Source organism: Hoplias malabaricus, chromosome 5 (genome assembly GCF_029633855.1).
Source record: "Hoplias malabaricus isolate fHopMal1 chromosome 5, fHopMal1.hap1, whole genome shotgun sequence".
NCBI lineage: Eukaryota > Metazoa > Chordata > Actinopteri > Characiformes > Erythrinidae > Hoplias > Hoplias malabaricus.
In genome coordinates, this window is record NC_089804.1 from 15,758,345 (window position 1) to 15,771,199 (window position 12,855).

General features: G+C 41.4%; 1 protein-coding gene across 1 annotated transcript; it reads right to left on the minus strand.

Annotated features, from left to right (window-relative positions):
• Positions 1-14: 14 nt before the first annotated feature.
• On the minus strand, positions 15-11,161 carry LOC136696535 (glucose-6-phosphate 1-dehydrogenase-like). Its single transcript, XM_066671017.1, has 12 exons — positions 10,639-11,161; positions 8,894-8,931; positions 8,647-8,755; positions 6,978-7,195; positions 6,672-6,830; positions 6,372-6,497; positions 5,285-5,378; positions 4,940-5,126; positions 4,089-4,324; positions 3,780-3,856; positions 3,589-3,681; positions 15-1,246 (listed from the first exon to the last, which is right to left on the minus strand). Exons 1-12 carry the CDS (start codon positions 10,762-10,764, stop codon positions 1,156-1,158), a joined length of 1,554 nt encoding a protein of 517 aa, XP_066527114.1. The 5' UTR covers positions 10,765-11,161; the 3' UTR covers positions 15-1,155.
• Between the last annotated feature and the right edge of the window lie 1,694 nt (positions 11,162-12,855).

Genomic DNA, 12,855 nt, shown 5'->3' on the forward strand with positions numbered 1-12,855 from the left:
ATGATGTAAGACGAGTCAATAACGCTGCAGTACATTCAACACACCCAACTCTACATGTCTATACTTAGATGTAAAACAGCAGAGACGGTTGGACCACTCGTTTGTCCTCTGAGCCGAAAGGCAACATTCCCTCGGCTAGGGCATGTACCTGGGAGCGAAAGCCATAACCAGCAGGTTAAACGACAAGACCGACAGGATTAAAGTCAAATTCTTGATGATGTGGCAACTGATAGGAATGTTTACAGACAGGAAGATAAGCCAGAGCGCGATTAAAGCATTCCGATCTGAATTTGGATCATTTGAGTTTAAAGCAAGGTAAGGAAGACGGCACGGAAAAGCTTCTTACCTTGAGTCTGAGAAACAACTCCATCCTAATTAATGATACCCTCGGGACTGATCATCGGTGTGGGATTATGTCAAAGGACACACATTCACTCCCACAAGTCGTAATACTAATGACCTAAAGGGCAATTCTAGTATGATAGAAAATGTAAACATTCTTAAAACGTTTGCCAAAGTGCAGTGTGTAAGTCACACTGTAGCTTACGTAGACAACAAACACCTTAAGTGCATCTGTATTCTGAGTTGTAACAGACATCGCTACAAAAACAAACACTATGAAAGTACTATTCTACAAAAGTACTGTAATATAAAAGGAGTGTATTATAAAAAGTACTGTGCGTATTCAGCTTTTGAAGCTCTCCAGTAAACTCTTACTCTTCCCACACACGAGAAACATGGTCTCAGCTACTAGAGGAAAAACATGACACAAAATTCAGAAGAACTTTTCCAAATTGAAACACTGAAATGTAACATCATGCAGAGATTGGTCTCAAAGGTTAATAACCCTCCAATTACATGAAGATAAAAAGAGATGCATTATTGCAGAAGAATAAAAAAAAATCATGTTTTCATTGGATACAGAGGTTTTGATTCTCTATGTTCACATTAGAGAGGGAAATGGAAAAGAGATCTTCAGTGCACAGCCCGTTTAGCTCATTCACTGATTAACACTTGCATCATGGTGAATGATTAAGTTTCATTGAATCTCCCTTTGCCCTGAACAGGAACGAGTCATTAGAGCTCCTCTCTCCTCGGCGAAGGAGGAAATTTGGTTTGATTTGGAAAACAATCCACTTTACGTGATTAGAGTGTTTACACTGCATGAGGATCCACCCACTTGTAAGTTCCTCCGTAGTGGAATCCCACTCGCTTCAGCAGTTCATCTGCTTCTTTAGGTCCTCGGCTGTTGACAGAGTGAATATTACAATTACAAGTGAAGGAAGGATGTCTCAGCTTTGAATACCGCTTTGTTCTTTTTGACTTAAAAATGACGCCACTGTAAAAGTTCTTTAAAGCCTTGGTTACACTACACCTTACTCTTAAAATCAGATTTTAAAAAACACACTAAAGAAACTGGAAGGTGCCACTGAACTAAAGTGTAAACTCGTGAAAAAAAAAAAAAAAAAAAAAAGATGGTACATTATATTGATATTTACAAAAAAAACATTTGTTTAGGTTCTGAATATGTGGTCTTTTTTTGGAAGAAATGTTGTTTAGACACTGCAGTGTGCTTCTGCCATAAACTAGCATTTATTTGATGTTTTTGCACTCATCGTTTTCATTGGTTGTTGGGTGAATCTGTTTTTTTTTTTTTTTGACCAGTACAAACTACAAAATTAGGCTCAGAGTCAGGTCAAAATGAATCAGTCATGTCTGATAGCCTCAGATCATAGCTAGGCCTGTTTCGAATACCATTTTTAGGGCTTCGGAGCTTCGGCCGGGATATTCTGTGAATATTCAGATATTCGGGGAGTGGGGTGGTGTATATTGTTGTCATTGACAAAATCCCCTTCCGACCCCTGCTTTAGTATCCCTCTCTCAAAGATGGACTGTGGGTCACAGCGTGGCTTCTCTCGCTACCTACGCTCGCTAACCTGCTAACTAGCTCGCTAACTAGGCACAGAGTATACACAGTTTAAAGGCTAAGCACCACTTAATGGAGCTCCATGAATATTTCACATTTTTTTTTGGTTACTGACATATAGAAGTATGAAGTAAAATGAAAATAGCAGCTTAATTTGCTTTAAAACTGACAATGTTATTAAATTGACGGAAAAACCCGAGCTCGCTGCGGAAATTCTTGAACGCAACCGTGACGTCACTGGTGGACAACAGCTGAACAACGCCGTGGTAAAACACTGTTATGACTGAATGTTATGACAGTATCTAGCTAGCTAAATAACCAACATTACTCATGACAATAGCCTAGCAATAAGCTAAACTCAAATTTAGAGGTACCGTTGTTCTTGTAAATGTGATCGAAATCAAACTCGAATTCATCCGACACTATAAACCAACGGGACCAACAGTCTTTTAAACCTTATTCCTTGAATTAGTAAGAAATATCATGTTTTCTGACTATCAATAAACACAAGTTAGGAACTCAAATTCCACTGTATTTGATTGTTTGACACTTTCATATAGCTAGTGCTTAGTCTTTAACCAGTTAGCACGGAGGTGCTCTAATTTCAGGCTCAAAGCTGACAACTCGCTTTGTTGTAAAGTGTTGTTTTAGCAAGTTTTATATGACTGAGTTTTAGGCTTCACAAAGACTTTTATATTGATGAGCCTGAATATGGGTTGAGTGGGGAGAGAACTGTTTTTACTGCTGGAGCCTGAATGTGGGTTGAGCGTTGCGTTTATCGATGACCACATTTATGAAAAAATTTTAAATATCCTAATCGCTAAATTAGAAACCAAATACCTATCCAACAAACAAATATCTGAATACCCGAATACTTGAGGCCAGCTATTAAGGAAAATCAGTGCTCAGGACCCGCTTAAAAATTGGCTGCACTACGGTTCCCAGCATGGCTCCGCTTGCTGAGTTGTTCGCTAACTTGTGCATACACGGTTCCACTAAAAGCACAGAGTGTACATGAATAAACCAGAGCTTCGTGGAGGTGTTATTTTGGTTGTTTGTTCTTGTCAGCTGTTGTTGTCAATCATACTGTTCATAACAATATTGGATTTATATCGTATCGACTGAAATTCAGAAACATATTGTGATACAAATTTTGGCCATTTCATTCAGCCCTAGCTTAATAATAATAATACCTTTGTCTAAACCTCAAAATGAACCCATATCTTCAGACCAAAGCCCCATTACTCAAATTCAGACAGACTGAGCAGTGGAGCTAAAATTATGCTTAAACAAAATGGCAGAGTGTAACTCAGACAATGAAAACTAAACAACTTTTACAGCAGCTCAGTCTATTCAGACAAAGTCTATATAAATAGAAGTAAAATAGAATAAATAGAAAATGCATAAATATGCTACACACAATCAGGTTATTTTCATTTAAATGTCCTCAAGAAGCTTATTGGTTACTGTCTATGGTCACTGGGTTTAACACATGATATAATATCACTGCTGTTGCCACCAGTGTTTGCCACAATTTGATTCTCCACAAGAGGGGGCTATGCACATTCTGGTAACATTTAGGTATTGCTTTAAAAAGGTAGAAGACACACACACACACACACACACTAAACTAAATTATTCTCATGGATGAGACTTCTAACCTTCCATAAGTGTAAGGTATGGGCTGAATCTTCTCTCCCTCGATCTGATGGAGGATAGGAGTGAAGATTCTCCAGGCTTCCCTCAGTTCATCACTGACAAAAACAGGTACAAGACACATTTTAAAGTGAGCTCTAAAATTCAGGATACAGTATGGAGGGTGTGGAGTGAATCTGGCAGGAAGAAGACCCACCTGCGCACAAAGTGCATCTGATTCCCACCGAACACGTCCAGAATGAGACGTTCATAAGCATCAGGAAGCTTCACATCCTGTGCAAGGGTTAGTGTATTTTCAATTATAAACTAATACAATATCAAATATACATTTCCTGAGCCATATATTGGCTAATTATCTACATGTAGATCACAGAAGAACTGAGTGAATTCCACTCCTGCAGGCATAAGCCTGTAAGTAATATATAGCATGTTGAAGTATGTGATGTTGTATAATCTGTATGATAAGTTTAGCTCAGACTTCATACAGTTTTGTGACTGGACTTACCTTATATCTGCTGCGGTAGGTCAGGTCCAGCTCTGTCTCTTCTGTACTGAAGTACATTCCAGGCTTTTTGCTCATCATTTTTGCATATATGGCCTCATCTGGCTGCACCCGGACAACCAGCTCATTCCTCTGACACTGAGAGCTAAAAATGTCCCCTGGGACATCAGTGAACTGAAGCCTCACCTCTGCTTTACGCTCATTTAGGGCTTTACCACAGCGCAGGACAAAAGGAACCCCTGTACACAAAGGAAAACAAAAAAGAGGAGAGAAGCTAAAAAGGAAAAGACAGGTATCACTGATCCACGGAATAACACAACCAACACGATCGGACATGACGTCTTTGAGTGACGTACAATCTCCTCTGGGGCTGATTCATGAACGGAAAAGCCTGCACACGACAACTGACTTACATGCAACACAGTCCAGTTTAACATACAGGAACAGGTCACTCATATTATGACCTCCTCCTTGTTACTCACTGTACACCCTCTCAGCTCCACTGACCATACAGGAGCATCTAGAGTGTAGTTGCTCTGAATATTTGGGTTAGCTCCCTTTCACCCTGTTCTTCAATGGTCAGGACCAACCAAAACGTCCCACCAACAGCTTCCTGTGGGCAGTGACCTGTGTCCACTGATAACCAACAAATTTTTATGAGCTACTGTCACTGACTCTACATTTACAAGGTGGGGCAATGAAGCTGGTTTGTCTAATATCCTGGACAGTAAGTGGACTCTGTTTAATAACTCAAGCAGCACTGCTGTGTCTGATCCACTCGTACAAGCGAAACACATACACAAAAGAAATGCAAAAAAAAATGTTTTAACTATAAACAATCAGAGCCTGCTCACCTTCCCAGCGCTCGTTATGGACGTAGAGCACCGCAGTGGCGAATGTGGCTGTGCAGGAGCCTTTAGGGACAGTGGAGTCATCTTGGTAGCCCAGTTTAGCCTCTCCTTCCCCCTCAGAGTTCCCTACGTACTGTCCCAGAACCACATCGGACAGGGCCAGCGGAGCTATGCACTTCAACACTTTTACCTAAAAGAGCCAGATAAAGACAAGTTCTAATTAAAGGTAATGTGGACAGTGCTGTCTGTACGTAGAATATACGTATCCTGCAATATCTGAAACAATTATATTACACCAGCTTTTTTGTTTTGTTTTGTTTTTTGGATGTTATGCAGCAGACAAAATACCTTCTCATCTCTCACATCATCAGGGTCAGTGGAAGTGGGTTTCTCCATGGCAACCAAGGTGAGCATCTGGAGTAGATGATTTTGCATTACATCCCTGAGAAAAGAAAGAAAGGAGGGTGTGAAAAAGCATCTCCTCACCATAAAAAAGGATAAACAAAGCCAAGAGAATATCAAAAATGGTTCGCATTTAATTTCTCAAATGTTTAAAAGGTGACCTACATTGCCAAAGTAAGTGACATCCCATTCTTAATCCATAGGGTTTATAAGATGTCGGCCTGGCTTTTGCAGCTATAACAGCTTCAAATGTCTGGGAAGGCTTTCCACAAGGTTTATGAGTGTGTTCTTGGGAATTATTGACCATTCTTTCAGAAGAGCATTTGTGAGGTCAGACACTGATGTTGGGTGAAGCCTGGCTCGCAGTCTCTGCTCTGATTCATTCCAAAACTGTTCTATCAGGTTGAGGTCAGGAGCAGGCCAGTCGAGTTCTTACACACCAAACTCGCTCATCCATCTCTTTACGGACCTTGCTTTGTGCACTGGTGCACAGTCATACTGGAACAGGAAGGGGCCATCCCCAAACTGTTTCCATAAAGGTGGGAGCATGTAATTATTCAAAATCTCTTGGTATGCTGAAGCATTAAAAGCTCCTTTCATCTCGGAATCCTCTGACCCTTCAATGGCCTACCACTTTGTGGCCGAGTTGCTGTCGTTCCCAGTAGCCTCAACTTTGTTATAATACCACTGACAGTTGACTGTGGAATATTTAGTAACGAGGAAATTTCACAACTGGACTTGTTGCACAGGTGGTATCCTATCACGCTCCAGAGCACCAGAGAACAACCCGTTCTTTTACAAATGTTTGTTTGTAAGCAGTCTGCATTTTTTCTTTCTAATATATATATATTAGAAAGAAAAAAGAATATTCTGGATTGTACATGCCCTGAATTCATCAGTCTCATCTAAATGTGACTTTCAAACATCATTATAACTAAAAAAAAATGCATTCACAGACTTTCATTCATGCTGCCAGCAGTCTCTGGCAGGATGCAGGAATGTAGTTTGAGCCACAGAGGTAATGCTTTCTTACCGGATAATGCCAAAGTCATCAAAGTATCCACCTCTTCCTTGGGTTCCGAAAGGTTCTTTAAAAGTCAAGACTACACAAGCCACGCTCTCTCTGTTCCAGATAGGGCCAAAAATTCTGTTCCCAAACCTGGAACCCAGAAACAGTGGAAAAACTCTTTTTAACCTGTAATCTAGCGTCATCTCACCGTACAACATTTCTTCTTGTATGAAACTCCTGCTTAGAATATGTCACATTTAGACTATAATAAATGAATATCTTTGCCAATTATTTACTTAAGAAACACAAGTTAATATCTATCACCTGAGCACCATGAGGTTCTGCACCATCTCCTTGCCAAGGTAGTGATCTATCCGGTAGATTTGATCCTCAGTGAAGAGGGAGGAGATGTGAGCAGACAACTCTTCAGAACTCTGCAGGTCTCTGCCAAACGGCTTCTCTACAATCACCCTGTTCCAACCCCTGTGCATGCGACCACAAACAAACACACACACACACAGTTTCATGCTCTTCAGGGCTCTATGCTTCAGAAAGCAACAATATAAAGATGTGACCAAATTAATCCAGAACTGTAACAGAGACTTTTCTCAGGGGCTGCTACTAACTTACTCTTCACTCATGCAGTGATGGCGGATATTATTGGTGACTTCGTGGTAAACAGAGGGTGGCAGGGCCAGATAAAAGAGGTGGTTTGCAGCAGCTCCTGGGGCCAAAGAGTCCAGGTGAGACTGAAGCTGGATGAAAGAATCTGCCTCAGTGTACCTCCCAGACAGGTAGGAGTTCCTGCTGAAAAATGCTGACAGACGCTCGCTATCCCCATCTTTTACCTTCAAACGCACACAAACACAGAGTAGTATGTCAATCTGTCATGTACATTTGAGGCAGCATGTAAACAAAATGGAGGCCGTATCAGTAGATTCCACACTAGACATGTTTTTGCTGTTATGCCTGAGGCTATATTACGAGACTTATTAATTATTTAATTCAGATTTTGCTGCTCAGATCAGGTTTCTTTAAACCTATGTGAATGAATCGGTCCCTAAAACAGCTACCGTGTGCACACTGATACATGTATTTGGCTCAAAATGGGACCCTTTAGCCCTGAGGGGATGTCTACAATTGTGTGGTAATGCAGGTCTCACAGGTTTGTTTACATTCAGAAGCTCTGGGTTTTTTAAGGTGGAATACTGTGTCAGAGGGGGAAAAAAGATTGTTGTTTGTACGTGGCTGAAGTTTAATTTGCCTGTACATTTTTATTCATCTCCAGGTTGGAAGTGAGATCCTGCCTCAAGTGGAGGAGTTTAAATACCTCAGGGTCTTGTTCACGAGTGAGGGAAAGATGGAGCAGGCGGATCGGTGTACAGCAGTAATGTGGGCTCTGTACCGGTTTGCTGTGGTGAAGAGAGAGCTGAGCAGAAAAGCAAAGCTCTCAATTTACCGTTCAATCTACGTCCCAACCCTCACCTATGGTCACGAGCTTTGGGTAGTGACCGAAAGAACGAGATCGTGGGTACAAGCGGCTGAAATTAGTTTTCTCCGCAGGGTGTCTGGACTCTCCCTTAGAGACAGAGTTAGAACTCGGACATCCGGGAGAGACTCGAAGTGGAGCTGCTGCTCCTCCACGTCGAGAGGAGCCAGTTGAGGTGGTTCGGGCATCTGGTCCGGATGCCTCCTGGACGCCTTCCTGGTGAGGTGTTCCGGGCATGTCCAACGGGGAGGAGGCCCCGGGGCAGACCAAGAACACGCTGGAGAGACTACATGTCTCGGCTGGCCTGGGAACGCCTCGGTATACCCCCGGAGGAGCTGGCGCCCCCTACAAGGTGTATTCCCGCCTTGCGCCCAATTATTCCAGGTAGGCTCTGGACCCACCGTGACCCTGAACTGAACTGTATAAGCACTTACAGATAATGGATGAATGAATGAATGAAATGTTGGGTCTTTTCCCCAGGTAATATTGCTCAATTATTCTGAAATTATGTCACAGTCAACTGGATTTTTCAAACCAATCCAAAAATAAAAAGAAAAATATCATCAAGTCTGGTGACTGAAATCAAATTTATTTTGCCTTAATGTGACACAGACCTGATCTTCACAGCCGTGAACAAAATATAAACCAATTTTTTCAAATCAGTCACTTTCATTTGTGTCTCGGATACATACCTTCATAGTGTAAAGTAATGTGCTGAATGTTAGTTAGGTTCCAAGTTTGTTCCAACAACGACAAATGTTTACAGAATGCAGCTTTATTTCTTGAAAAAGACCAAACTTAGACCTCTACCTTCATGTAAGGTAAGGAGGCGGTGCGAATGTCCTCCATGGTCAGACGAGAACGAGCGAAGCCAACAAAGTATGTCTCTTCCGGAAGAAGTTTATCCTTAAACAACCACCTTAAAAACAGGATTTGTTAATTAGCTGAGAACACACACATGGAGCCAGACGTGCGCACACACACACACACACACACACACACACACACACACACACACACACACACACAGAGAGAGAGAGAGGAACCAGACACTCACCACAGTGTGGGGTAAATCTTTTTCTTGGCAAGGTCCCCCTTAAAGGAATAGAGGAAGAAATGTCATTTCCCTCTGTTTCACTCTAAGTGTCAATTACATAGGGGTTAACAGAGTTATATCACACAAAGAAATATATGGGTCAGAGACAAGACAAGCTTTGGCCGAGAAGGGTTTCCAGCATTCACTGGAATTTCTGACACTCACCTCCTGGAACGTGCCACTCCCCGACTCAAACGTGCCAATCCCTGGCCGTTACATTCATTATGAAAGGTACAGAACCTTGATTTGTAAGCAATTAAAATGGTAAATTAACAGGTTCCCTACCAGTCTGCCAAATATGGTGTGAGTGTGTGAGTGAATGTGTGTGTTGCCCTGTGAAGGACTGGCGCCCCCTCCAGGGTGTATTCCCGCCTTGCGCCCAATAATTCCAGGTAGGCTCTGGACCCACCGCGACCCTGAACTGGATAAGGGTTACAGACAATGAATGAATTTAAACATTGAGTATATTATTTAGTTGTAACATTGGTGATCCCCGTCTTACTGCAAGTGTAATGGAAAATGGAATTCAGACACATTGATTTCATTTCTGATAAACATAGAATTTCGAGAAGCGTTTCATTCACAAACTAGTCCCGCCCTCCCCTACTCCGATTGGTTCGCTTGAGTGAGAAGGGGGCGTGGTGAAGTAGCCTAAAATCTTCTGATTGGATGTTCTGACTGTAGAGCTACCGTTATTGGTCGATAACCTTCTCTGTAAACATTTAATTGGTCAGTCTGCACGTCAGTAGTCGTCCACCCCCCCTCACCATCTCAGATCTGGTCACCCTATCTTTGCTTGTCATGTCACACTTACTTTCATAACTTAAGGTAATATTAGATTAACGTTGGGCGAGCAGCATATTTCAGTCGAGGGCGGGATATTCCACAAGGCGAGTGGTAGAAAAACATAACATCCCAGTCCAGTGAATGCTGCTACTGGCCACAGAAGAATATCTAGTGGCAATTTAATACGGGGGTTAAACTGAAGTTAACAATTATGCAAAACTATAATGGCTGTTCCTCTTAAAGTTTGTGGAGCATTAATCTTGTGAGAGTAACTGTGCATGTGTTTGACACCCAAAGCACCAGTGGAGAAGATCCCACTGATGAAAGGGAGGCGGAGCATGACTGATAAGTGTTTCTGAGTGTGTCATGTGTCTGTCTGGGCCTTGGAAGAACTCTTCATTCCACCTTAAATGGACCATACCATACATAATAAATGTGAATACATATTTTAAACATGTGCATAAACCCACTTCTTAACCATACACTTTACTGAGGTATGGCCCTGAAGGATTACATAGTGAAACACACTACTTATAAGCACTTTAGAATTAGAATGAGGAGGCCAGTGAGAGCAGAGGTCATTTACATACATCATTCTTAAAGTCACAGTAACACACTTCCTGTTCAACTCCAAAAGAGGAACAGTTTGAGCAGAGGTTATGTAAAATTAATTATGTATATTTATATTTGGCAGATAAACGTACACAAATAACAGAAGTAGACCTCGGAGGGTGTTCAAGGAAAGCGTAGGGGGCCCTTTAATAACCAAGCAGCCGTTCCCATTTAAGGTGGAATGAAAAATTCAAAAGAGAAACCAACTTCAGTTTAAAGCTCACGGCAGCACATGTGCAGCAGAGCAGACATTGGTCAGTTAAATGTTACATGCTTAACTGTACAAATGTAGGACAAAAATGTCTTACCGAAGCCCCCATAATCACAAAGATGTGAGGAACCTGTCTGAAATCCTCTTCATCGTAGAGCTCCCTCCTCAGCTGCCTGAACACCTCGGAGCGAGTCCGGCTCAGGGGGTTGGGAACGCTGCTCATACTCAGTGCAGCGGTTACACCGTTCAAACACAACTTTCGCTAGAAAACGCTCTCACAGCGGAGAAATGGAAAGACGACGCGAATACAGGAAGCTAAATAAGAGAATTAATGCCCCGCTGCAGTTATTTTCAGTGAACCGCGCAGCTCTCAGGAGCCGATTAAACTCTCAGTGCAAAGCCAGCAAAAAAACCCGGGCTAATCTTAGCCCGCCGCTGCTGGTATTACACACCGGAGGTTTAATACAGACACTGGCCAGAGTTTGGAAGCGACAAACTCAATTCTTAAAGCACAAAAATGCGCTGCATAAAATGTTTTCAGTCAACACTTAAGCCTAGCCCGCGATACTAGCGATGTTACTGACAATAAACATTATAGGCATCGCTAACGGCGCGCCTAACGTTCTTCAGAGTCGATTCATTTAAACAAACACACGGCTGAACCGATTCACATGAGTCGAACATGTATCAGTGAGGTTAAAGTTAAACAGTTATTACAATCCACGATATTATACTTCTGTTTCTAGACTAGGGCCTACGGGTTGCTGATTTATTCATTTAAATGGGAAATTGTGCTCCTAAACGTGTATTAATAAAATAAAATACCTCATTTAGAAGTGGATTCAGAAGTGGAAATGACAGGAAATTAATCATTCTACAGAAACGTTATCACTGTTATTTCATACAATAACTTTGTGTTTAGATTTTAGAAAGTGAAAATTATTTTCTGGTTTCTATCAACAATATTTTTTAAATTCTTTAATTATTATTTTTCTAATTATTTTTTAATCAAGTGTTGCACGTTAAACGGCATTAAACCACTCAATAATATGTCCGAATAACAATTGGTCTGTATGAATCTTTACACATGACTGAATCAGATTGTGTGGATGACTCGAGTCGTGAATCAAGTGGGTGACTCACTCACTCACTCACTGTTCGGTGTGATAAATCTTGTGGTAAAGTCCGAACTGACTCACTCACACTCTCTGACCAATGGGACTTCAGTGAGAACTGTGTTCGTTCAGACTGTAAGTGACGTCATGTAAACAACCTGCAGTAACTTCAGTTAATGTGTACCATTCGACCACTGCAGCTCAGCCAAGTTCAGTCCGGCAAAAACGCTAAAGTTTTAACCAAAGTCTGCCCTCTGTCGTTCTTCTCTGTAGAGTAATAAAAACACTGCAGGTGCAGAAGCAGGCTTAAAGGTGCAGTAGACGGTTTTGGTTTATGTTCTAATGGGAACTAAACGGTAAAACATGCCGTATTTTAAAATAGTTATTTTAGTAATGGCCTCAGTGTAAGTGCATACTTTAAAAGCTTAAAACATGGAAATGCTGTCTTTTACACTGTTACTCCTAGGGTGACCAGATCTGAGATGGTGGAAAAGAGCTCTTCCCACTCGCTGCCGTTGTATGCGTAGCTGAAACTATGTGTGCTTTTAGGTCCTTTACACCTTTATTTGCTACACAAAACATGGGAATTTCTTTTTTAATTCATCCGAGAACTTACATTTACGTTTCGGCATAGCGGTTCGAGATGAGGGCTCATTGACGTGAGCTTTGACGTAAACAAAGACTACTGAGGTGCGGACTGACCAATTAAATGTTTACAGAGAAGGTTATCGACCAATAACGGTAGCTCTACAGTCAGACCGACCAATCAGAAGATTATAGACTACTTCACCACGCCCCCTTCTCACTCAAGCGAACCAATCGGAGTAGGGGAGGGCGGGACTAGTTTGTGAACGAAACTTCTCGAAGTTCTATGTAAGCTCTAGAAAAACAAATTTCGGACATTTGTGAAATTCCGGCCGGACATTTTTTTAAGTCTAAAAAAGAGGACATGTCCGGGTAAAAGAGGACGTCTGGTCACCCTATTTATTAATAATAATTACCATTTAAAAACAATGACCATCTCTTAAACAGTATATAGCCATTCATAAAAAGGTCTTTAAAAAGTAAAACTCATAAATGTATACTATGTATTAAACATGCCCCATCATTGAGTTAGTACACATTTATATGAGAACACTCAGAATTATGAGTGTAATAACTATGCAATAATATTTAAATGATGAATTTTCAGAAAGCCT